Below are 26,447 nucleotides of genomic sequence, written 5' to 3'. Positions count from 1 at the left end.
ACCTCTAATTTAAATTTGACATTTATTTCAATTGTGAATTTTTAAAAAAGTTATTCTGAATCTACAGGCTCACCAAACAGCCAGAAAATTCCATGACAAAAAAAAGTTAAGGACTCCTACTATATATACTCTAGCTTCTTAAACCTGTGGGTTGCAGCCCCATATGGGGTTGTGTAACTGAATGTCTGGGTTTTGAAAATTTTGGCAACAATACAAGCTTATGCACAACTATTTTATATACCTATATGTCCAGGATTGTGTAAAACTTTTTCAGATGAAAAGGGGTTGTGAGTGGAAAAAGTTTAAGAAGCCCTGCTATAGGGGGCGGCTAGGTGGCGCAGTGGATAAAGCACCGGCCCTTGAGTCAGGAGTACCTGAGTTCAAATCCGACCTCAGACACTTGACACTAGCTGTGTGACCCTGGGCAAGTCACTTAACCCCAATTGCCCCACAAAAAAACAAACAAAAACAAACAAAAACAAAAACAAAAACAAAAGAAGCCCTGCTATACACTACCCCGACTAGAGATAGCATAATTTTCCACACGTTCAATTTTCATCACAATATAGATGATTCTCTAATCTAATTATCCAGGCTAACCTCTCTATTTTCCAGTCTCTCATCACCAACTGCTTATTAAACATCTTGAACTGCCTGTTCCCATACACATTTAAAACTCAGCATGTCCAAAACAGAACTCATCTTTCCCCCAAAAAAACCCTCTTCCCTATTACTATGGAGGGACTCCCCCCTCCCAGCTTACAACCTCAGGGGTTATCCTCAATTCCTTACTCTCACTTACCCTACACAGCCAATTTGTTGCCAAGTATTGTCATTTCTACCTTCATATCTTGTAAATGTCACCTTCCCTCCAATCACAAAGCCACCACTCTGGTGCAAGCCCTCATAAATTCACACCTGAACTACTACAAGTAGTTTTAGTTCTCTCCCCACTCAAATCTATTCTTCACTGGAATGCCAAAGTGGTTTAATAAATCAATAAACATTAAGCGCCTACTATGTCCCAGGCACTGTGCTTAGCACTGATACAAATAAGAAAAAGATGGTCCCTGCCTCAAGAAGCTTACAATCTAATGGGGGAAGACAATACATACCCACACACAAAACTGAATGGGGAAGAAGGGGGCAGAATTGTATGGGTAGAGACATGATGGTGGGCTGAATTCAAGAAGTATAGCTGGTAGGAAAAGGTTGGGCTGTGAGCCCCCTGAACCTTCTTTAAATGGAGGTTTTAGGGAAACACTTTTTGATATGCCCTCCAAGAAGAAGGGTACAATTTTCAAAAGCACAGTCCTGACTGTGTTACTCCACAATAACAGCAATATTGTTTGATGAAGAACTGTAAATGACAACTATTTTCAGCAATACAATGATCCAAGACAATCCCAAAGGACTAATGATGAAGCATATTATACACCTCCAAAGAAAGAACTGATGTTGATTAAACATAGATTGAAGCATGCTATTTTTCACTTTCTTTCATTTTTTTCTTTTATTCAAGTTTTCTTTTACAAAATGACTAATATGGTAATGTTTTACATAACTGCACATGTATAACCCACATCTTATTGCTTACTGCTTCAGTGAAGGAGGGAGGGCAGAAGGGAGGGAAGGAGGGATAAAATTTGGAACTCAAAACTATAAATAAAAATGTTTATTATTTAAACAAAAAAGTGTCTACTGGGAATCCAATTGGAAATGTCTGAAAAGCATTTGGAGATGGGATATTGGAGGCCCAAAGAGAGGCTGGGGTAGAATAGGTACATCTGAGAGTCAACAGCATAAAGATGGTAATTAAATCCACAGGAGGATAAGAGCACTAAGTGAAGTAGTGTAGAGGGAGAAGAGAAGAGGGCCCTAAGGTTCTTTTACCTTTTGGTTAAAGGACATTTTCTGGATAAGTATCTAGCAAAGGAGACTGAGGAGTGGTCAGATGAGAACCAGGAGAGAATAGTGAGGTTATGTAACCTAGGGAGAGAGGGAATCCCGAAGAGTGATCAACGATGTCAAAGGCTACAGAGAAGTAATGGAGAATGAGGTTTTGAGAAAAAGCCACTGGATTTGGCAACTAAGAGATCATTGGTAATTTTAGAGAGCAGTTTCAGTGGAATGATATGGTGTGAAGCCAGACTGTAAAGGATTTTTTAAAATGAGTGAGGGAAGAGAAAATAGAGGCACTTATTATAGATAGCCTTTTGAGGAGTTTAGCCACAAAGGGCAGAAGAGATATACAACAATAGTTACTGGAGATGGAAGGAAGGAGTCAGAGATTTTTAAGGATGAGGGAGACATGGGAATGTTTGTAGGGAGTAGGGAAGGAGCCGGTAGAAAGGAAGAGACTGGGGCAGCTAGGTGGCGCAGTGGATAGAGCACCGGCCCTGGAGTCAGGAGTACCTGAGTTCAAATCTGGCCTCAGACACTTAATACTTACTAGCTGTGTGACCCTGGGCAAGTCACTTAATCCCAATAGCCTCACAAAAAAAAGAGAGAGAGAAACAAGCATCAAAGGAGATACTTGTAGAAGGCAAGGCAAGTAATAGGATCTGAGGAAGAAGGTAGAAGAGGGGGTACATGGCAAATGGCCTCAACTTTTTCTGTAAACTACAAGGCAAGATTCTCAGCTGAAAGAATGGGAGGAAAGAGTGCTATGCGAGATTTAAGAAAGGATACAAAGGTTTGGAAGAGCTACTGTGAAGAGTGGGAGACTGAATTGATGAGGGAGGTATTATTATTATACCTTAGCAGCAGTGAGGGCCCAGTTGAGGTTATGTAACAAATTTGTAATGAACCCAATCAGAAGTTGTGTGATTTTCACCACCTTTGTTAAGTAGTTCATGTATAGGAGCAAGGAAGCAAATATCAGGAATGATCCAAGGCTGACACTTAGCAAAAAAGTAATTGTCAATATAATAAGAAGGCTATGGATTCAAGAAAGAAAGACAATGTAGAGTTTAACTGTTTCACTAACAGGTCAAGACAGGGAAAAGAGGAGAAAATAGCTAGTGCAGGGGAGATGGCCTGGGAGAGAATCAAAGGGTCAAGGAATTTTAAGTCCCAGGTGCAGATGAAGATTAGGGTTTCATAAAGGAAGGCAAGAGGGAGAAAGGCCAGTAGTTTATGGTCAGATAAGAGGATTTCAGAATTTTTTTTTTTTTTTAGTGAGGCAATTGGGGTTAAGTGACTTGCCCAGGGTCACACAGCTAGTAAGTGTTAAGTGTCTGAGGCTGGATTTGAACTCAGGTCCTCCTGACTCCAGGGCCAGTGCTCTATCCACTGCACCACCTAGCTGCCCCAAGGATTTCAGAATTTTTGAGCAAAGAGGTGGAAGATTTGTGGGTGATGGTAAGATCAAGGGGATAACCATCTTTGTGAGAGGCTGAGACAGGGTAGAAAAGTAGCTCACACAAAGCGAGTGGATTGAATACACACACACACACACACACACACACGAAAATACACATCAGAGGAAAGGCACTAAGATTAAGGACTGACAAAGACTTCATGTAGAAGGTGTGATTTTGTCTGAAATTTGAAGCCAAGAAGTAGAGATAATGCAGATCATTCCATGAGTTGGGGACAGCCGGTGAAAATCCAAGGATTCATGGAACAGCCAGGAGGCCAGGGTTCTTCAACTAAAGAATGCATGGAGGGCAGTAAGGTGTAAGAAGCCTGGTAAGTTAGGAAGGGGACAGGTTATAAAGGGCTTTAAAAGCCAATAAGCATAGAAGAGGGAAAAGGGCCCACATGTACAAAAATATTTATAGCAGCTCTGTCATGGCAAAGATTTGGAAATAGAGGGGATGCCCATCAATTGGGGAATGGCTAAACAAGTTGTAGTATATGAATGTAATGGAATACTATTGTGTCTTAAGAAACGATGAGCAGGAGGATTTCAGAAACTTGGAAGGACTTAACATGAACTGATGCTGAGTGAGATGAGCAGAACCAGGAAAACACTGTACACAGTAACAGCAACATTGTGATGATCATCTGTGATAGAATTGGCTCTTCTCGGCAGTGCAATGATCCAAAACAATTTCAAAGAACTCATGATAGAAAATGTTCTCCACATCCAGAAAAAAGAACTGTGGATTCTGAATGCAGATTGAACCATACTGTTTCTACTTTTTGGCTGTTTTTTTCCTTCTTTTTTAAGGTTTTTCCCTTGTGTTCTGATTCTTCTTTCACAATATGACTAATGCAGAAATATGTTTAATGTGATTGTACATATATAACCTATATCAGATTGTTTTCCATCTTATGAAAACAAATGTTGAAAACTATCTTTACATCTAATTGGAAAATAATAAAAAAACTTGTATGATTTTTAAAAAAAAGTCAATCGGGGGCAGCTAGGTGGCGCAGTGTATAGAGCACCAGCCCTGGATTCAGGAGGACCTGAGTTCAAATCTGGCCTCAGACACTTAACACTTACTGTGTGACCCTGGGCAAGTCACTTAACCCCAATGCCTCACCCCCCCCCAAAAGTCAATCAGATAATTTTAAATTTGATCCTGGAGGTAATAGGGGACTACTGGAATTTATTGGAAAGGAGGGTGATATGGTCAGACCTGCATTTTAGAAAGATCACTTTGGCAGCTGAGTAGAGGATGGATTGGAGTGGGTAAAGATGAGACAGGGAGACCAAACAGTAGGCTACTGCAACACTCCAGGCATGAAGGGATCCAAGGTATGGACCAGGGTTAATGGGGTAAAGAAACTAATTAATCAAATGGGAAAAGATACAAGTAGGTTATAACAACCCACTGTCCCTTTCAATAGGGAAAGCTGATAGTTTCCTTTTCAATACAGAAAGCAGATAGTAACCAGTGGGTTGAGGCAATACCTACAGCTAAGGAGAAATCAGAAACCAAAGGTCAAGTCCTCAATGAATTGTTTTGCCGATGGCAAGTTTTTTGGGTGGTAGAATCAGGTTCTGGCTCTATTTTCAGTTCTACCGTTAGCAAAAAATTTGCCCAACTATTAGAACTGAATGACAACTTTATCTAACCTACCACCTGTAATATTTAGACATGATTTCAGTCTTTTTCAATCATCCCAAACTCTTTATGACCCTTGGGGTTTTCTTGACAAAGATATTAAAGTAGTTTGCCATTTTCTTCTCTAGCTCACTTTACAGATGAGGAAGCTGAGGCAAGCAGGGTTAAGTGACTTACCCACAGTCACACAGCTGGTTTGTGTTAAGACAGATCTGAACTCAGGAAAACGAGTCTTCCTGACTCTAGACCCAATACACCACCTAGCTACCCTTAGACATAATAAAGCATATAAATTGCAACATTAAAGGCAATCTTAAACAGATGTGCAATCTCGTGGGGAATAAATGGACAAATGCCCTACCCTTGGTTCTCTATCATACCATAGAAAGGTGACCTAACCAACTATTCCTTTTACTGACCTATGATGACATCATATGTCATCCTGGGAGGTTTTGTGTCAATGTGTCCCATCCACCCCATTTAAACTATAGTACTGGGACAAGAGGGCAGTTGGGTGGTACAGTAGATAGAGTGCTGGGCCTGGAATCAAGAAGACCTGAGTTCAAATCTAGCCTCAGACACTTCCTAGTTGTTTGACTCTGGACAAGTGAGTAGATATGCAATAACCAATACCTATAAAGATCATCTAATTGGCCACATAGTGTATGAATTATCCCTCCTTTGGAAAATATGCCACTACCTTCAAGGCAAATAGCTGAATATTCCTGGGTTGGATTTTTCTTGGGGGAAAAAGCTGGCATACTAATTGCATTTACTAGAATACTGCTGTAACTTCAATTCCCCTCGTTCTTTATTATTGTAACCTGATTATAACTTTTACTGTGATCCTATCATTAGAATAAAGTAAAAAAAGGTTATTAACAATAGCTGACAAATGTACAGTACTTAAAATCTGCAAAATGCTTTGCATATATTATCTCATCAGATCCTAAAACAATCCTGTAAGGGAGAAGTTACTATCCTCATTTGGTAGGGGAGCTTCTAACTGAAAACTATCTCAAAAATGAGGGATCAACATTCAGACTCAACCAACTCAATACTTAGATAAAAGCAAGAGACTGGGAAGACACTGGGTTTGTGAAAAACAAGAGGGTGACACAGAGAAAACAGAAAAGGTCTATTTGCAACAAAGTAATGATAGGGTCCGGATATGTGACTTCACTGATCTAGAGAACTCCCAGAGAAGGAAACTTCTTCAACCAATCAGTATCTACAGTTGATCAGTATCTACATTGAGAGGTTAAAATTCTCCTAAATGATATATGATTTGTCTCTCCACCACCGCCACCAGTTATTTGCTTGTACTCTCCTTCCCATTATAAAAATTTAGGTTCTCTATATGCCTCCCCACCCCAATTCCTTCCTCCTCAGTAACTTACAAAAATCACCTCCCAGCTCTTGGGTATTGTGACAGGCAAAATCCTTGTGAGGGCAAAATCAAAGCAAACTGATCATGTAAATAAGATTTCTGGAAATAGTTAAACTACTAAATTGTTTATATTTATTTATTTATAAATATATTTACATATTTATAAATAAAATAATATTATCATAAATCATTAATAATTATTCTCATGTAGTCATTAAATCTTCCAAAGACTTATTTTAAGAAATATTTGCAACAGAATATTATACAGATATTATAAGGAGAGATCCTCTCCTGAGGGGGAGAGGAGAAAAGGTTTGAAAAATCATTGGGTGAATGAGATGGGGAAGATTATAAGGATTGGCATGTCTCCATGATGGCAGAGTTGAGGTTTCATAACATAAATGTGTTGTAGTGCACTCAGTATTATTAAGGAGAATAAGAATTTGGTAAAGAGAGAGAAAGGCCTACATTCATCTAGCTATTAAAGGGAGAGCACATTTCTAGCCCCGCTCTCCACCAGTGTCCTCAGGAAAGAGAGTGAACCCGAGCGCCAGTCTCTTCCTTCCTCCTCCCACTAGCCCGAGTCACTTCCTCACACCAAAGAAAAGACTCCTGGTCTTGCCCTCAAAGACCTTCGCTTCATGGGCGGAACTCTTCTACAGTAAGTCTCCAGCAGGTGGCGTCATTCCAATCGTTACAAAACCATTACACAGGATGAGAAGGCCTGGAGAGGTTGTTATCCACACCACTGGAAGGAATGGTCACATCCAATTAGATTATGATCAATTTAATTACAGGGTGGGCCAAAAATCACAAAGGGGTTTCAATATTATAAAGTATACACAGGTGGGGCAGCTAGGTGGCACAATGCATAAAGCACCGGCCCTGGATTCAGGAGTACCTGAGTTCAAATCCGACCTCAGACACTTGACACTAGCTGTGTGACCCGGGGCAAGTCACTTAATCCTCATTGCCCCACCAAAAAATAATAATAATAAAGCATACACAGGAAATGAATTTACATGTGAAAAATCAAATCCCATAAATGACAAAAAACAAAGAAAAAATAATTTTCAAGAAGTTACCAAAACATTGTAACTTTTGGTCATCTCTGTATAATTAATATTTGAATAAGGAAGAGAGTGTTTATTTATATATAAATGATAAGAACTCCAAAAGAAGAAAGTTTATTGAGTAATGGAGACAAGATAGCCTGGAACCAATAGTGGAACACATATAATAACCTCTTCTTCAGTCCTCAAAGGATTAAAAAATGAAGAGTGAAATGGATCTGAGGAAAATAGAAGATGTCTCCCTTATGGAGGGTTATGAAGGATATCAGGAAAGCCTCATATCAATTCATGTGAGAAGGAAGAAGGCATATTGAAGGAAAAGTTCTAGAATTCAAGGAAGTTTGTCCCAAATATAAATAGAAGGATTAAAAGACAATTTAACCTGAAGAAGAGCAGACTTGAAAGCTGAGGATGGCACCTATTTTGACTATTTGAAGGGCTATAATAAGGAAGAGGGATTGGATTTGTTCTGCTTAACCCAGGTGGCAAGGCTAGAATGATCACAGGAAGCTAAAAGAAAAGCAATTTGGCCTTGATATAAAGAAAAATTTTATATCAAGGAGCTGTCCAAAAATGTACTGGACTAGCTTGGAAGCAGTGAAATGAACGTCTTTACATAGAAGCTGGATGGCTATTTGTCATCAATAGTGTAGAGGGGATTCTTGTTTAGATATGGAGTAAACTAGTTGAAGACCCAAGTACAATAAGGTTCCTTCTAATTCTAATATTCTATGACTCCTGTGATTACATATTAGAATTCTTCATATGATTATATTACTACATAGCATAATATAAATTTTTGGGTCTCTATTGTTTAGACTTGCCAACATGTCATTCTAATCTATTCTTTCCTCAATTCTAAGCACCAAGTCACACCACCTTAGATGCAACCTGCCTATTCTACTTCCCCCATTATGATCAGCCCTAATTCTTTCCAGAGGCATACTCTAATGTCATTCATCCAATTCTTACACTATTCCATTTGTGCTTTATTCTCAACAAACTTCACTATATCCTCATACTTTTTTTTTGTGGGGCAATAGGGGTTAAGTGACTTGCCCAGGGTCACACAGCTAGTAAGTGTCAAGTGTCTGATTTGAACTCAGGTACTCCTGACTCCAGGGCCGGTGCTTTATCCACTGCGCCACCTAGCCACTCCTTATCCTCATACTTTTTAACGAACATGTCTTCCACCTCCAAACTTTAAACAAAACCTCTTTCCCCTGAGAACACTGCATCTCTTATAACCCTCTCCTTAAAAAGCCAGTTCTATTGTACATAGTATCATCAACATTGAGTGTTGATCTACTGTGATGGACTATATTCTTCTCACCAATGCAATGGTACAGAAGAGTTCCAGGGAACTCATGATGGAAGAGGATCTCCAAATCCAAGAAAAAAAAAAAAAAAGAACTGCGGAGTATAGATGCTGAATGAACCATACTATTTCTTTTGGTTTTGGTGCTGTTGTTTTTTCTATTTTGAGGTTTTTCATCAGTGCTCTGATTTTTTCTCTTATAACATGACTAATGCAGAAATAGGATTAATGTTAGTGTGTGTGTGTGTGTGTGTGTATGTATGTATGTATGTATGTATATATATATATATATATATATATGTATGTGTATATATATATATATATATATATATATATATATATATCCTATACCAGATTACCTGCTGTCTAGGGGAGGGGGGAGGGAGGGAGAAAAATCTGAAATTGTAATGCTTGTATAAACAAAAGATGAGAACTATCTTTACAAGTAATGGGAAAAAAAATAAAATACTTTATTAATTAAAAAAAAAAAGCCAGTTCTTGCATTCTCCCTCTCCCCAACTATCAAAGTCAGAAACAGAGGCTGACATACTCCTTACTCTACACTACCACTATCCAGCAACCACGAATGTTCTCACAAGGTATGGCCTTCCCTCTATACTATTTCCCTCGGAGATATCATCAGTTCCAATGGATTCAATTATCTCTAAGCAGATGATTATCAGATCTACTTATCTAGGCCTAATCTCTCTCTTGACTTCCAAGACTCTCCTCTCCAACTGCTTATTGGTTATATTTAACTGAATCAACTGTGGATATCTTAAATAACATAACCAGAAGTGAATTACCTTTCTCTCTGATCCTTCCCCCTCTCTCCCCATCTCTTCTTACTTCCTTATTACTATCAAGATAATTTAAACCTAATTTTTGTTGCTCTTGTTGAAGTTTTCAGTAAACTATTGTTTAAGAAACACAAAAATATAAACTACCAAGGAAAAGATCTTTTTCAATAATAACTGCTAGGAAAACTGAAAAGCAGGTTAGCAGAGAAAAGGCTTAGATCCAACATCTCACACATCTCTACAGTAAGCTCCAAATGGATGTGCAACCTAATATAAAAAGTTTAAATCAGAAAACATAAATTACCTAGGGGAAAAACTTTCCATTTGATAAAAACTACCGGGAAAATTGGAAAGCAGTGTTTAGGATATTAGACTTAGATCAATACCTTACACCACACACAATACATTCTAAATGGATATGTTAATATTAAAGAATGTACTATTATTAAAAAAATTAGGAAACATCGTATACTTTTCACAGCTATGGGTAAGAGATATATTTTTAACTAAATAAAAGATAGAGAGGGGCAGCTAGGTGGCACAGTGGATAGAGCACCGGCCCTGGAGTCAGGAGTGACCTGAGTTCAAATTCGACCTCAGACACCTAACACTTACTAGCTGTGTGACCCTGGGCAAGTCACTTAACCCCAATTGCCTCACTAAAAAAAAAAAAATTTTAATTAAAAAAAAAAAAGAGGCAATAACAAAAAATATAAGATAATTCTGATTACTTAAAACTGAAAAGTTTCTGCACAGACCACATTAATGTACATAGGATAAAGAGGAAAGTGGATAAATGGGGAAAAAATTCTTTTAATCAGATTTCTTCAATAAGGATTTGGTATAGAAGACATACAATCTTTCCATCTATCTATACACCCATTTATATAAATAAATAATTATCTGTGTGTATAAAAGACTAATAGCCCTTCCTAGATAAACAGTTAAAGTATATGAAGAGTTCTCAAGAGAACCTCAATGTATTCACAATCACATGAAAAAATGCTCCAAATCACTAATAATTAGAGAAATACAAATCAAAACAACCTTGAGGTTTTACCTCATGCCCTGCAAATTGGCAAAAATGACAAAAAAATAGTAACGGTCAATGTTGGAAGGGTTGTGGGGAAAATAGGTACACTAATACAATATTGGCTCAATGTCTGTGAAGTGATATAACCATTTTGGAAAACAATTTGCAATTATGAAAATGTCCATACCAGACATTGAAGAAGAGACTCCATTACCAGGCTTATAACCCAAGGAAGGCATAAAAAAAAAAAAAAGCAGTGGGGGGGGGAAAGCAGCACTTTTTATGGCAACTAAGAATCAGAAACAAAATAAATACCCATAAATTGTGGTACATGAATGTAATGGAATATTACTGTGCTATAAAAAACGATTTGTGTGATACAGAGAAAATGGAAAAATCAATATGAACTTATGAAAAGTAAGCACAGCCAAGAAAACAATGTTGCTGTTACTGTGTACAATATTCTCCTGGTTCTGCTCACTTCACTCAGCATCAGTCCATTTAAATCTTTCCAAGTTTTTCTTAAGTCTGCATGCTCATCGTTGGGGGGGCAGCGGTGCTCGGGGCAATGACAGTTAAGTGACTTGCCCAGGGTCACACAACTAGTGAGTGTCGTGTCTGAGGTCCTTCTGAATCCAGGGCCAGTGCTTTATTCACTGTGCCACCTAGCTGCCCCCTCATCATTTCTTATAGCACAATAGTATTCCGTTACATTCATATGCCACAACTTCAGCCATTCCCCAATTGATGGGTATCCCCTCGATTTCCAATTCTTTGTCACCACAAAGAGAGGTACTATAAATATTTTTGTACATGTGGATCCTTTCCCCCTTTTTAGGATCTCTTTAAGATACAGACCTAGTAGTGGTAGTACTGGGTCATAAATTATTATTTTTTTAATGATAGAAGGATATACCTACATAGCTTTCTTAGTTATCGCCAGAACAGAATTTGTAACTAAATAACAGAGATCATCATAAAAGATAAATGAGACAATTTTGATTACATAAAATTAAAAAGTTTTTGCACATACAAAACCAATTTAACTAGAAAAACTTTTTCACTGGGGGAAAAAATCTTATCAAATACCTCTTAAGAGCCATTTTCCAATAGTTAAGTGATTAAAAACAAAAGTTCTCGAAGAAATACAAACTAGCAATAATTCTATAAAAGAAAGTTCTAAATCACTAATAGCAAAAGAAATACAAATCAAACTCTTGAGGAATGACCTCATATCCATTAAATTGGAAAAGACGTTAAAAGACAACAATCAAAAGGTTGTAGGAAAACAGGACCACTAATATTCTGGTGGAGCTGTGAACTGGTACAACCATTCTATTAAAAACAATTTGGAATTTTGGAAGAAAGGTCACTACACTCTTTATACCTTTTGATACAGGTCACAAATATCCAAATTTACCAAAATATTAATAGCTATGCTTCTAGGGATAACAAAGACTAAGAAATTAAGTGGTTGCCTGCTGACTGGAAGAATGGCTTAACAAATGGTGATAAAATATTATTGTGTTAACGAAGCAATGAACATGAAAAATTCACAGAGATGTGGGAGGACTTCTATGAATACAAAGTGAATTAAGCAGACGAAAACAAAATGCATAATGACTAACAATAAAACCAAAAATAATAAAACAAAATTGACTACTGTAATCATAAGCTTAGCTCTGAAGAAGAGATAAAAATACAACTTCCTTTCAGAGAAACACATAATTTACATTTACATGTATGATTGATATAGTCAAAAGTAGATATAAGCAATAATAATAATTTAAATTAAAACTGCCAAACTCAGATTACTGAAGTTAGTAAACTTGGTCCAAGAGAAAAGAGGTAGAAACATACTTCCCTTCTCTTGATAAAGGATAAATGTGAAATTATATACTAATAGTTGTGATCATTTTTTCTGGTCAGGTTTTGCCTAAATTTTTCTTTCTTAAAAGGAAGAACTCGTGGCAAGAAGAGTTTTTAGAAAATGATTCTGATATTAAAAAAAGTTAATGATTCAACAAAAACTTATTACACACTTCTGTGCCTGCTTAAAAAGAATATACCGAATATGCTATAATCCTTTATTGATGGTTAATGGTCATCATTATGAAGGGGAACTAATGTACTATACTGTAACAAAATGATGTGTTCAAAGACCACTGAGATCAAGTTTGACTATTTGTTTTTATACTAAAGAGGGAAGCATCTGCTTTGTAGTAAATGTGTATGTTTTGCTGTCTTCTTCATTATCACCTATCATTTCCTAGTGTATCAGCTGCAATACCACCACCATTTCTCTGCTGCAACCTGGGAAAAACTGAAGGTTGCCTAAGGAAATCAGATAAGCAAGGTCCTTAAATCTGAAAGGTTAATTTTACAAAAAAATTATTAATAGGCTCTGGACAAAAGAAGGTTCTTCTTAACTAGAATAAAGTGTGTGGATTTTTGCCAGCTATTTTCTTCTCTCTTTCATTACTGGCAGGGAGAAAGAGGAAGAAAGAGATGGTAGAGATGGGAAAGGTTAGAGTTTTCTTTTATGCCTTGAATTGAAAGGAATACAGATGTGGGTAAATTCCACTAAAATAAGGAATTCAGTATACCAATAGCTATTACCATTCTCAAACAGTCCATAATAACACTGTTTTGTTAATTTGGTTAATACAACCACAAATGTTTTTCCCACTACAGTATAACTTTCCATAATGAAAGAATTGCTTATCATCAAGTACCTGACCTCATGTCACTTATATTGTAAGTGGAAGTGGAAGGAAGGTTCCTAACAATTATACAAAGGATATAAATCTAGAAAATTATTTGTAGAATAAGATTTAAAATGAGCACTTAATTTGTGCAAAGCACTATGTGAGGCAAAGGGTGAAGTGAGAACTTTATATATAACATTCTCTGTTCTTACAGAGTTCACAGGGGAGGAAAAAGGTGGGGAGGTTAGGGAGTAGGGGGAGGCATAAACACAGAGAATAATATACAATATTACATAGGTCCATTCAAAAAGTGCAAAACATTGTACAAACAACATTAATTAATGTATCTAAGTTAAGCAAGGAAATTTTTTAATGGGTGGGAAAGAATTTTTATCAAATATTTCCATAGAGTTTTGGTATCTAAGATATACCACACCTATATAGACACAAAGACAGACAGACACACTCACACTCTTTTGAGCATCAGTTTGCTCATATGCTTTGCTAATTTATTAAGGAATAGATTTTGAGCATGTGTGTGTTTGTATACATGTGTATATATACACACATATATACCTATATGTACACATATATGACTATATGACTAAAAGCCATTCCTCAATAAGCAAGAAGTATGAGTAAACTTTAGTGCTTAAATTACAAACTATTAACAATCATATGGAAGAATACTCCAAATCACTAATGAGAGAAATTCAAAACAAAATAACCCTAAGATTTTGCCTCATACCACACAAATTGGCAAAAATGACAAAAACTGGAATAGTTAGTATTGGAGGGGATTGTGTAAAGATAAGCACACCTAGGGGCAGCTAGATGGTGCAGTGGATAGAGCACTAGCCCTGGAGTCAGGAGGACCTGGGTTCAAATCCAGCCTCAGACACTTGATACTTACTAGCCATGTGACCCTGGGCAAGTCACTTAACTCCAACTGCCTCACCAAAAAAAAAAAAAAAAGAAGAAGATAAGCACACCTGTGTATCGTGAGTGGAACTATGAATCAGTACAACCATTTTGGAAAGCAATATAAAATCATGGAAATAAAGTGACTACCCTGTGACCTGGAGATTCCTTCTACTAGTAGCCAAATACCCTCACAGAAGTTATAGATAAGTAGAAAAGTCACCACATATACCAAAATATTTCTAGCAGCACTTTCTGTGGTAGCCAAGAAATGGAGACAAAGTAGATGCCCACTGATGGGAAAATGTTTAAATAAACTGTGACACGTGATGATCAACATGGTGAATACAAAAGAAACACAAGACTTACTTACATGTAAGGTAAGTAAGCAGAGCCAAGAACACAATGTACACAAAATTACAAATAAGTCTTGGCCTAAAGAAGAAATATGAGAAAACATCTCCATCCCACTATTTTGCAGAAGTAGAATGTTATTCATGGGTGTGGAACACTATATATTTTAGACTTTTTTGATATATTGATTGGCACTGGGTTTTTTCTCTTCCTCTCTTCCTTTTTTTTCTTTTAAAAAAGTTATTACATGGCTTTCTGGGAAGGGAATAGGGAGAAACACTGGTAGACATTTTGGTAATGTAAAAACAAGTTACCGTTAAAAATTAACTTTTTTTAAAAATTAAAAAGAAAAAGGTACAAAACAGTGTTAAGTGAGATCAGAGGCAGGAGATCAATATTATACTGACCTTGGTGAAGTGGAGAAGTGGCATGAATGGTCATCAAATTTATTTTGGTTGACTAACGAGATACAATTACAACGAAGTTCCTAGGGCTAACTGACACATTCTTTCTCCAAAACACTTAAACAATTCAAGACCCACAAAATGATACAAATGAATGAGAAAATGTATATAAAGGTCAAGGGTGATTATGTGTATATGCATGATATTTCCCTCTTTTCCCTATAATGTAATTATTTTTCATTTCCAACAAGTATGAAGAACATAGTATATTCATCACAACAGCAGCTAGGTGACACAACAGATAACTGGAATTGACTGCAAACCAGCCTCAGACACTTACTAGCAGTGTGACCTTGGGCAAGTCACTTATTTGCCTCAATTTCCTCATCTGTAAAATGGGGATAATATTGTTGTGAGGATCAAATGAAATAATCATCAAGGACTTACCACAGTGCCTGGGCACATAATAAGTACTACATGTTATCCTTTTTTTTTCTCCAACAAAAAATTCACCATGAGAACTGGCTTTAAACACTTAAGTATTTAAATTTTGTTTCCTACAAAAGTATATAATAGAGGCAGTAAGGCATAGAGGACAGAGAAAGCTGGCTGTGAAGCCAGGAAGAACCAGGTTCAAGTTTCACCTCTGAGACCACAGAATAGCAAGTCACATAATTTCTCAATGTTCTAGGGACTTAGTTTCAAAGACTAAAAATTACAGACTTCCAACCTGCATTAGTACACAGGAGTTTCTTCATATTAGAGTTCCCTGTACCAATGAAACCATAGGTTCAGCTCTACAAGTGGATACAAATTAGTTATGTTTATATAGCACTTTACAAGTGGATAAAAATTATAGTTATGTTTATATAGCACTTTTTGTTCTTTATAAATTAAGTCATTTGATACTCACAACAATCCCGTAAGTACATAATCCAAATGTTATTGTTGTTTGTACTTCATTCTTTTTTTTTTTTGGCCTGGCAATGAGGGTTAAGTGACTTGCCCAAGGTCACACAGCTAGTAAGTGTCAAGTGTCTGAGGTCACATTTGAACTCAGGTCCTCCTGAATCCAGGACAGGTTGCTTTATCCACTTCGCCACCTAGTTGTCCCTTGTCCTTCATTCTTGAAGAGGACGAATAACATAAGGAGAATGACCTGACTTGCAAGTGAACTGGATTTAAGTGAAGCAGGGCTGTGCAAAGTCATCAGCCTCACTCTTTCTTTCAGAATTATCAGAATCCAGTGGCCAGATATAGGTCAAGATGAATGGCAATGGCCCCACAGAATGGAACGGGAAAAACTTGAAGGAGGGAAACTAACCAGAATGTTATGGTAATAGTTTAGGCATGTAAGTGGATACCAGGATAATGGTAATGTCAAAGGAGAGAAGTGAGCATATACAAGAAATGTTAGGAAGGCAGATATAATAGAAATTGGAAATGAGGGAGTAAGAAAGAGGAGTTGAGGATGACACTTACGTTGTGAGCCTGGGTGACTGTGAAGATAATGGTACCCTCAACTGTAACAGGAACTTGATAAACAAGTTTGCAGAGCTGAACTGAATAATCCAAGTATCATTATCCCTATTCTGAAGAAACTGAGGCTCAGAAAAGTAAACTGACCTACCTATTTTCAGAAAACACTGAAACTCAGTCTGTTTTTTTGCTCTCACACTGTTATTTCTCCCAATGATAAATTAATGATATACTATGTATCATGTAGAATTTGCTATTTAGATAGTGCAAATAATAACTACAAATAGTAATAAAACATTAAAAACTTTGATGCTCTGAGGCTGAAACCATGCTTTTGCATTTCTTTCTACTTAGTGAATTAAAACCCCAAATTAATATAATTAAATATAAAATGCTTACCTGAAAACTTGTATCTCAAAAATGATTTTACATATTTAATATCTATCCAGAATCAAGAAAAATGTTAACAAGGTAACTTTACATTTTAACTGTTATTCAAATTTAGACCAATACTTAGCCTTAAAGCCTATCATCCCCACTCTTTCACTTACTTTTAGTCTCTCCCTGTCTACTGCCTCATCACCTACTGTCTACAATTATTCCCACTCCATTCGGGAAAAAAGCCTCACTTGATTCTTCCATCCTAACTCTTGTCCTACATCTCCTGTTATTTGTAGTTAAACTCCTCAAAAAAGACTATCAACAAAGGGTCTCTCCATTTCCTCTCCTCTCACTTTTAAACTCCTTACAATTTAGCTTCCCACCTCATCCACTAAAACCGCTCTCTCCAAAATTACCAAAGCTCTCTCAGCTGCCAAATCCAATGGCCTTTTCTCAATCCTCATTCTCCTTAACCTCTCTGCAGCCTCTGCCACTGCTGATCTCTCTCTCTCTCTCCTTGATAGGTTTTCAGGACACCACTTTCTCCTGGTTCTCCCTCCTACCTATCTGACCACTCTGTCTCCTTTGCTGGGTCCTCCTCCAGATTATGCCCTCTATCCTGGGACCTCTTTTCTTCTCCCTCGACATGATTTCACTTGATGGTCTCATCAGCTCCCATGGATTTAATTACCATCTCTATGCTGATGATTAATGATTCTCAAATCTACCTTTCCTGCCCCAACCTCTTTGCTGACTGCCAATCTCCCATCTCTAACTGCCTCTTGGACACCTCAAACTGGAGGTCCAGTAATAATAGTAACAGTAAACATTTAAATAGCACTTAATATGTGTTAGTCACTGTCAGGAGTTCTTTAGAAATATCTCATTTTGTCCTCACAACCACCCTGGAAAGTACATGCTATTATCATCCCCATTTTACAGATAAAGAAACAGGCAAACAGATTTGCCTAGAGTCAAACAGCTGAGACATGTCTGAGGCTACATCTGAATGCAGGTTTTCCTGATTCCACAGCACCACTTAGAGGCAAATATCTTATATTCAATATGACTAAAACTGAACTCATCTTTCCTGCGAAATACTATCCCACCTACCTTCCCTATTACTGTCAAAGGCAATACAATCATCCCAGTCCCCAAACAGATCAAAGAAAGAAAAGGATCTACATATAAAAATATTTATGGCATCTCTTTTTGTGGTGGCAAAAAACCAAACTATGGAGACATCTATCTATTGAAAAATAGCTAAACAAATGCTCTACGAATTGAATTGAATACTATTTACTATGGGAAACAATGAAAGGAATGATTTCAAAGAAAACTGAAGACTTGTATGAATTAAGACAGAGTGCAATAAGTAGAATCAAGTTTATATGACAATGTAAAGGATTAAAGAATTCTAATCAACATAATGGCCAACCATGATTTCCTATAAGCAATGAATTCAAGGTACAAATTGAGACATATATACATCTATGCTGTTGTTGAGTCATCACAGTAGTGTCCAACTCTTTATGACCCCATTTGGGGTTTTCTTGGCAAAGATACTGGAGTGATGATTTGTCATTTCCTTCTCCAGCTCATTTTATAGAAAGGGTAACTGAGGCAAGCAGGGTTAAATGCCCAGGGTCATACAACTAGTAAATGTCTGAGGACTGATTTGAACACTCTAACCACTTCACCACCTAGATGCCCTGATAGACTTTATGTGTGTGAATTTGTTTTTTGGATATGGAACCTATTTTGCTTTACTATGCATTTGTGACTAGGGCTTTGTTTTTTTCTTTTCCTATTATGGGGTGGGGGAAGGAAGGTGGGAGAAATAAAAAAGATTTTTCTTAGTGTAAAAAAATTTTTCAAAGAGAAAATGTTTCTTACCACTAACATTAAAGAAAAATAAATTATTCCTCATCCTGAACTAGAATGCACACAGATGTTATTCTGAACTACAGAGTTCATTCTGTTACCCTCTAGGTCATGAAGCAATACTGCTCATAATCTTCTATCGTATTTCTTAAAATTTTTAAAGAAATTTATATTCTAAATATGTTGCTTTTGGAAGCCACCTTTCTCCACCTGATAGGTAAGCCAAGTGTTTGCTGATAGAGGTTCCTTTCAAGCTCTTTTGGTCTCTTTATTATTAGAAAACAGTCAAGACAGCCTGAATGTTCCACTGGCAACGTCAGAAGAAATTAAGAAAAGCCTCCAGTATGGTGTCCAGGCTAGGAGCCCTGTGACAAACAGGACAAAAACAAGAGTAGCAAAGGAAGGGTTAGGAATTAGATCAGCAATCCATTTGATTATCTGAATATAGGTTATTCATTTCAATACTCCCAGAAAGTCTTTATTTTGTTGTGGATTCCTCACATAGGCAGGTACAGCTTGGGGTCAGGAATGTGGGTTCAAATCCCACCTAGATACCAGCATGTGACCATGGGCAAATCATTTAGCATCCCAAATGATAAGATTTTATGAGTGCAGAATAGAGAAAATACTTACTTCACAGGGTTACTGTACAGCTTAAATGAGAGGGTACAGCACAGAAGCAAACCTTAAAGCACCTATCTTAATAATGTATCTATATGGGGCAGCTAGGTGTCAGAGTGGATAACGTGTTGGGTCTGAAGTCAAGAAGACTTCCAGAGTTCAAAGCTGGCTTCAGACACATTTATTAGACCTGGGCAAATCACTTTACCCTGTTTGCCTCTGTTTCCTCATCTGTAAAATGAGCTGGAGAAGGAAAGGGCAAATCATTCCATTATTTTTACCAAGAAAACCCAAAATGGAGTTACAAAGAGTCAGACATGACTGAAAGATGGCCTTGGAAAGGTCACTTAACCTCAATGGGTCTCAAGTCTTCAACTGTAAAATTACAGGGTTGGCCTAGACTGATTGATTCTTAGCTCCTTTCCAGCTCTAAAATCTGTGATCCTTTGTTAGCTGTAATCACCATTTCTCTATTTATGCCCCAGGAGTTTCATAAGTTTGAATGTGACAAAAAAATGTATTAAGTGGTGACCAATCATATTAAAAACCTCTCTTGTCATCACATGCTATAAACTAAAAAGGAATGACATCTTGGTATCCACACTATAAATACTAGGCATTGGGTAGTCTTTCGAAGAACTTCTTGTACATTAGATGACAAAAAACTGAACATTTACCATTTTGTAACAGGTTATCCATGTGATTTTTTTAAATAATTTTTTTTGTCAAAGGACAAAAAATATCTTTATAAAGTTGTCAGACAACCATTAATAATGAGGTATTTCACTACATACATTTTTACTTAAATACCATTTTAAACAATTGGAATTTTTCAGGTCTAACAGTGATTGTAAAAACCAATTATTGATTTGTTCTATAGTAACTCATTCCATAAGAACAATTTTACTATCCCTTTTTTAACTTAATTACCCTTCTTGCTATTCTAAAGTAGTTTTAGTTCTATAGGGAATTTATAAGCAAATTGTGATATGTAGTTTTAGAGGAAACTGAAAAGGACTTTATGACCTGATGCAAAGTGAAGTGAGCATAACTAGAATTTACACAATAGTAACATGAAAGAGAAAAACCATTTTGAAAGCTTTTAGAACTTTGATTAATGCAGTAATGAACTATAAGTCCACAGGACTGAATATGAATTACAACCACCCACCTTCTTCCAGAGATGAAGGACTTAAAATCCAGAATGAGCTATGCATATTTGAACATGGCCAATGTAGGAATTTGTTTTACTGAGCTACCTGTATTTGTAAGGATTTAAAAAAAAACTAATATTGTTCAGTGGTGAGGAGTGGAAGGAATAACTAAGTACCAAAAATGTTGGTTTTGTAAAAATAAGACCATGGGCAGGGGAAAGTACCAATACATCAAGTTTTCTTTTTCTGACCAGCTTAAGACAAGGAAGACTAATGTTATTTACCTAAAACATCTCCCTCTAAAAGAAGGCCACAAGCTATTAATATTTACATCTATTTGCAAGACTAACAAATTATTTTCTCAATACTAGAACAGAAGCAAATAGTCTCAAAAAAGATGTTACTCTTTTCATTTCAAGATATATATATATATAAAAAAAAGATGCACTTGCAAATCTTTTTAAAAATACTTTTCAAAGTGGGAAGTAACAGCTACTGTGGTAAAGAGTATGTCGGTTACCTCTTCCTCCCCAAAAGCCTCATCCACCCACGACTCAAATGGTCCTGTGAAATTTAGTTGAAGAGTTGAGTAAGTGATACTCAAGACATTTATTTCGTACAGGAACCGGGATTCTCTCAGAGAAAAAGAAATGCTACACTGATTTCTGGCTACCACTGATGGGGGGCGGGAAGGGGAAAGCCCAAAAAATTTAAAAAGCACACCTCACCCAGAGGCCAGTCTTCAACTTCCAAAAAACTTTACCGTCAAAAAAGGAAATTAAAAGTTATAAAAACAGCAACTCCGTAACACACACTATGTTAAGCGATGATGTTTAAGTCGTGGCGCTCCCCTCGCCATCCTTCCCTTCCTCAGCCTTATGCCCTTTAACTCGACCCTGCCAAGTTTTCTGGGCAACTAACTACCTAACCTGGGGCAAGCGGGATGGAGGAAGCGGGAGGCTAGACGGGGGAATGCTCCCCCACCAAACAGACGTTACTCACAGGGGCTTCGTGCAAGAGTAAGATTTGGCCCCGGTGACCTTGGCCCCAGAGGGTTTTTTCCTTCCATTCCTCCCTCCCTCCCACGTGCTGTGGACTGCAGCCACCCCAGAAGCGGCCGCACTTCGCGAAAGGCGCTTGAAGATCCTGACCTCGATGGAAAACGTGGGGTGCTTAGGGCGCACGGTCGGCAACTTCCCTCCACCCACGAGCTTTCTTCCCTGGGGCGGGCGGGCATATCTCCAGACCCCACGGATACCCACGGGTGCCCACGAGCCTCCACCCCGCACCCCTGCGCTCTCGCCGCCGGCCAAGCGGGCTGCAAGCCCGGAACTAGGGCAGGGCGAAGGACCAGCGGTGCTCCGGGACGAGGCAGCCTCCCGCGTCCTCGCGCCGGGCCGGGCGGCGCGGGGAAGGAGGTCTGGACTCCGGGGCAGAGCAGAGGGGCGATGGAGCGGGTCCTGCGCCACGCCGCCGCCGCCGCCGCCTCCGGGGCTCCCCGGGGGCCCCCAAGGGAGCCAGAGGGACCGACGCAAGGAGCCGTGCCTGGGGAGGGGGGTGCGGCCAGGGCCGCTCTAGGGCCGGGGGGCAGGGGCGCGGCGTCCTCACCATTAGAACTTTGGCCGCGTTCTCCAGCTGAGCGATCACTTCTGGGGGCCCCAGCGCCGCCGCCATCATGGTCTCTCTTCAATGACGCGCCATGCGCTGCATTGTGGGAGCGGGCGCCGCGGCCGGCCAATCGCGGCGGGGACCCGGCTACCTCACGCGCGGCTCCCGAGCCAGTCGCAGCCGCGGCCGCCGCCGCCTCGGGCACCGCTTCTTCCTCGCCTGCGGGGGTCCGACGCCCGGGGCCGCGGGAGCTGAGGCAGCCCCCCGGGCGAACCTCCGAAAGGAGAGGTGCGGCCACGACGCCGCCAGCCACCCCCCGGCCCGCGGGACGCCTCTGCCTGGGACTCCGAAGGAGGCGGCGGCCATGCCCCCGTCTCCCTTGCACGGCCCGGCGCTCAGCCCTCGGCCGGAGTAACCCGCGGAGGCTCCGGCGCATGCAGACACCCACACAACCCGGGCCGGTCCTCGACCTCACTGCCTAGATCCCCTTCCCCGAAGCCGGGAGCACGTGTCCCGGCCCTCACTATCTCTTCTTTTCCCCTCACTGGGCCCCCTCCCCTCTTACTTCTCCCCTTTCACACTCTTCCACTTTCCCAGTGTCTCAAACTTCCTATTAGTGCCGCCCCCCCCCCCCCCCCAGCTCTTTAGTCTCTATGGAAGGATAGAAGCATTTCCAGGATGGAGTTACTGGGGGTGGGGGAAACCAGTGAAACTTCATGGGCTTCTGGAATCTCTGCAATAGCTGTGCCTGGATTCGTGCCGGCGTCCAGTTGCATCGTCATCACCCCATTGTTCCTTGGATATGCTTGTACATTTTGCCACTCTGTGCTTAGAATGTAAGCTCCTTGAGGGCAGAGCCTTTTCAGTTGTGTCTTTGAGTCTCCAATACTTAGCGCAAATCGAGTGCTTAGTAAATTCATGGAGATGGATTAAGTTAACCCATTTGGCAGTCCGGGGTGCACTCCTAAACCCAGTCTTAGGGAATGCCAACATCCTTTATGACCTCTACGGTCCTTTTGATTTTTCCTTCCTTTAAGCTTTTATCCATTGTCATGTTTGTTTTCCAAGGACTGCCATTGTTGTTTCTAATTAATGAGATAAACAGAAGAAAGTAGGAAAGTTTTAACCTTGAGTCCTAAGCTTGGGGCATAGGAATCCAGTGAGTCCTTTCTATGAAGGTGTACGTATTGAATTTTTTTTTAAGCTCTGTTCTTACATGCTGAGTATCATTTCAAGAAAATGTCTATATTAGAAACTTATTTGAGATTCCTTAAATATATCTATCCTTTCTCACTGCCTCTTGACAACTATATTTACTTCTAGTCAAATTTCATTTTTAAATTAAGCTATGGGGGCAGCTAGGTGGCGAAGTGGATAAAGGCCCTGCATTCAGGGGGATCCGAGTTCAAATGAGGCCTCCAGACACTTGATACTTACTAGCTGTGACCCTGGGCAAGTCACTTAACCCTCATTGCCCTGCCCCCCCCATTCTTCCTATGGAAAAATAGCAATTAAATTATGTACACAGGTAGCTTTCTTTTTAATTATGAAAACAGTTAAATCTGCTTACAAATTATGTCCTTCATGCTACAAAGTTTGATTGCATAGACTTTATGATAAAGTAGTATACTTTGAGACATTTAATATTTAATGAGTGTTACATTGCTTCATGTTTGGCTTCAGTGATTCTGAAAGCATGTTTTGCCTGCCTGCTATATAAATACTTTGTAGTGAGACATTCTGAGATAAAAGATAAAAGGCAATCAAGTTGTTAACCTAGCCCCTATGACTATGGGTATCCCAAGTGACATTTAATAGAATTTCAAATATATAACACCTATATGAATTTATTTCATATAAGATGAACCTAAAAGTTTCAAAGTAAAGCATATTACACAGTAGGACACTTCTGACAAAATGTAATATTTCAACCCAACTATGAAAGGAAATAAAGTTAGTATAGTAGAGAAAGCTCGGGAACCCCCCCCCAGTCAGAAGTTGGAGTCCTGACTCTAGAACTAGTCAGCTGTGTGACCTTGGGTAAGTCATTTAACACCTATACACATCTGCAAAATGGGAATGATGGTACTTTTAGGATATACTTCACAATACTCTTTTCAATCAACAAAAATTTTATTAAGTACTTCTTAGATAAAAGGCAACTGTGCCAAGCATGCCCAAAAAAATTAAAATCCCCATTTTCGGGGAGCTTATATTCTGTGAAGGGCGATGATAATGGAAAAGATGATATTGTATGTGGGAAAGTCCCAATAGAAAAGCACTATTTAAATTACACTAATTACTGTTTATATCCAGAAAAAAAAGAATGAGAAAAGAATTCTGGCAACCATTGTGGAGGCAACAGATTCCCTTAGGCATGGGAGAAGTTATTAAAGTCTAGGAACTCATAGGTGCTGGGAAATGGTAGTTCATGAAATCTGGAAATCAGTACCAAAACCTTACTACTACAATGCATACATACCATGAACTGGGCACCAAACTCGGCTCTTCCTCATCAAAAGTGTTCAGCTAAGGCCATTGGATAAGTTATTCCATGGAAACATGGAATCTGAGAATTAAAAGGCCACACAGAATTTACTGGTCCAGTCAATAAAGAAGCAGAAATTCATTCCCCAACAACCTATATTTAAATATCCCCCCAACAATGGGGAGCTTGTAAACTAAAGAAGCAGCACATTCTATTTTTTTGAAAATTGAGTGATAGAAAGTTTTTCCTTATATTGTGCCCCAAATTGCCTCTTTATAACTTTTACCCATTACTAAAAGTTCTACCCCTATGACCAAGCAAAGTAAGTCTTAATTCCTCTTCTATTGACAATCTTATAGACAATTATTTCCATACTAAACAATTCTTTTGACTGATCTCAGATGACATGGTTTCAAGTTCCTTCACTATTCTTTTCCTTTACTATCCCTTTCTATTCTCTGGACCCATTCCAATTTGTCAATGAACTAATAGAAATTGTTTCATGTCTTTATACTCCCAACACACCACAGTACCTAGCACATAATAGATACTTAATAATAAATGCTTGCTGATTGAATGATGCAAATTATCTTTAAAAAACAACTTTGGTAAAAAAAAAAACAGCAACAACAAAACAAAACAAAAAAAAACTTTGGTTAAACATATTTATTCCATAAAGCAATGGATATCTATCTACTCAATACTGCTTTTCATCAATGGAGACTGATGCCTCAATACTTAGTTTCATGAGTTTTACCAAAAATGAACAATTCACCTGTTAGCCAAACTTTTAGTAATAAACCTCTCAAAACTTAGCTGAGCCAGTGCTATACAGTCTTTTTGCCCAGCCCATACTCACTCTTTCCAGCTTGCTTGGGTCTAAGAAGTTGGTGCCCATCCTTACAAAACCCAGATTCATATCCTTGCTAAGATATTCTGTTAAAACTTCACTGCAATACTTTCATATATGGGAATTAAAATGTCATTTGGGCAATTCCTCTGTAATATTCTTCAAATCAATACTGTTTGAAGAAGCAAAGAGCTGGTAAAGTGGGTTTTACCATATACCCAGAAAACTAAAAGAAATATTTTGGGGGCAGGTAGGTGGTGCAGTGGATAAAGCACCAGCCCTGGATTCAGGAGGACCTGAATTCAAATCCAGCCTCAGACACTTGACACTTAGTAGCTGTGTGACCCTGGGCAAGTCACTTAACTCTCTTTGCTCCGCCAAAAAGAAAAAGAAATATGCTGCTATATGCAGCTAACCAAAGCCATCCCATGGATTGTCAAGGATGAAAATGGAAGGAGGACTAGAAACAAAATTATTCATGTACCCTGCATTCAGTTACACCTACAGTGTAAGAAGCTAGGCCTCAAAGAACTATAATTTTAGGGTCCATGCATGGTGGTTTCATCAACCTTGACATAGAAAATTTTGTTATGATTTTTGTAACTTCTCTATTTTTTTGAACTCAGGTCCTCCTGAATCCAGGAAAAGTTACAAAAATCATAGGAACAAATTTTTCTATATCAAGGTTGATGAAACCACCATGCATGGACCCTAAAATTATAGTTCTTTGAGACCTAGCTTCTTACACTGTGGGTTCAACAGAATGCAGGGATCATGAATAATTTGGCTACCAAAATAACAGCTTACAAGTTCTTTTATGCATGGTGTTTCCCACCCATGAGTGAGGATCATAAGAGTACCATCATACTTCCAGTCAGTCAGTCAGGCTTACAACCTGGGTGTCATCCTCTACTCTTCATACTCTTTCACTCCCCACATAAAATCAGTTTCAAAGTTTGT

General features: G+C 38.6%; 1 protein-coding gene across 1 annotated transcript in view; it reads right to left on the bottom strand.

The window, feature by feature from the left end:
* Nucleotides 1–22,252, bottom strand: part of XPO4 (exportin 4) — a 123,240-nt gene extending 100,988 nt beyond the window's left edge. Inside the window, exon 1 of the mRNA XM_043995953.1 lies at nt 22,150–22,252. Within this exon, the coding sequence (XP_043851888.1) occupies nt 22,150–22,218 (69 nt within the window). The 5' untranslated portion in view covers nt 22,219–22,252. The remainder of the gene's footprint in view (nt 1–22,149) is intronic.
* Between the last annotated feature and the right edge of the window lie 4,195 nt (nt 22,253–26,447).

Source organism: Dromiciops gliroides, chromosome 3, assembly GCF_019393635.1.
Source record: "Dromiciops gliroides isolate mDroGli1 chromosome 3, mDroGli1.pri, whole genome shotgun sequence".
Classification (NCBI taxonomy): domain Eukaryota; kingdom Metazoa; phylum Chordata; class Mammalia; order Microbiotheria; family Microbiotheriidae; genus Dromiciops; species Dromiciops gliroides.
Note: the sequence above shows the minus strand (reverse complement) of the source record. Positions and strands in the feature narration are given on the sequence as shown.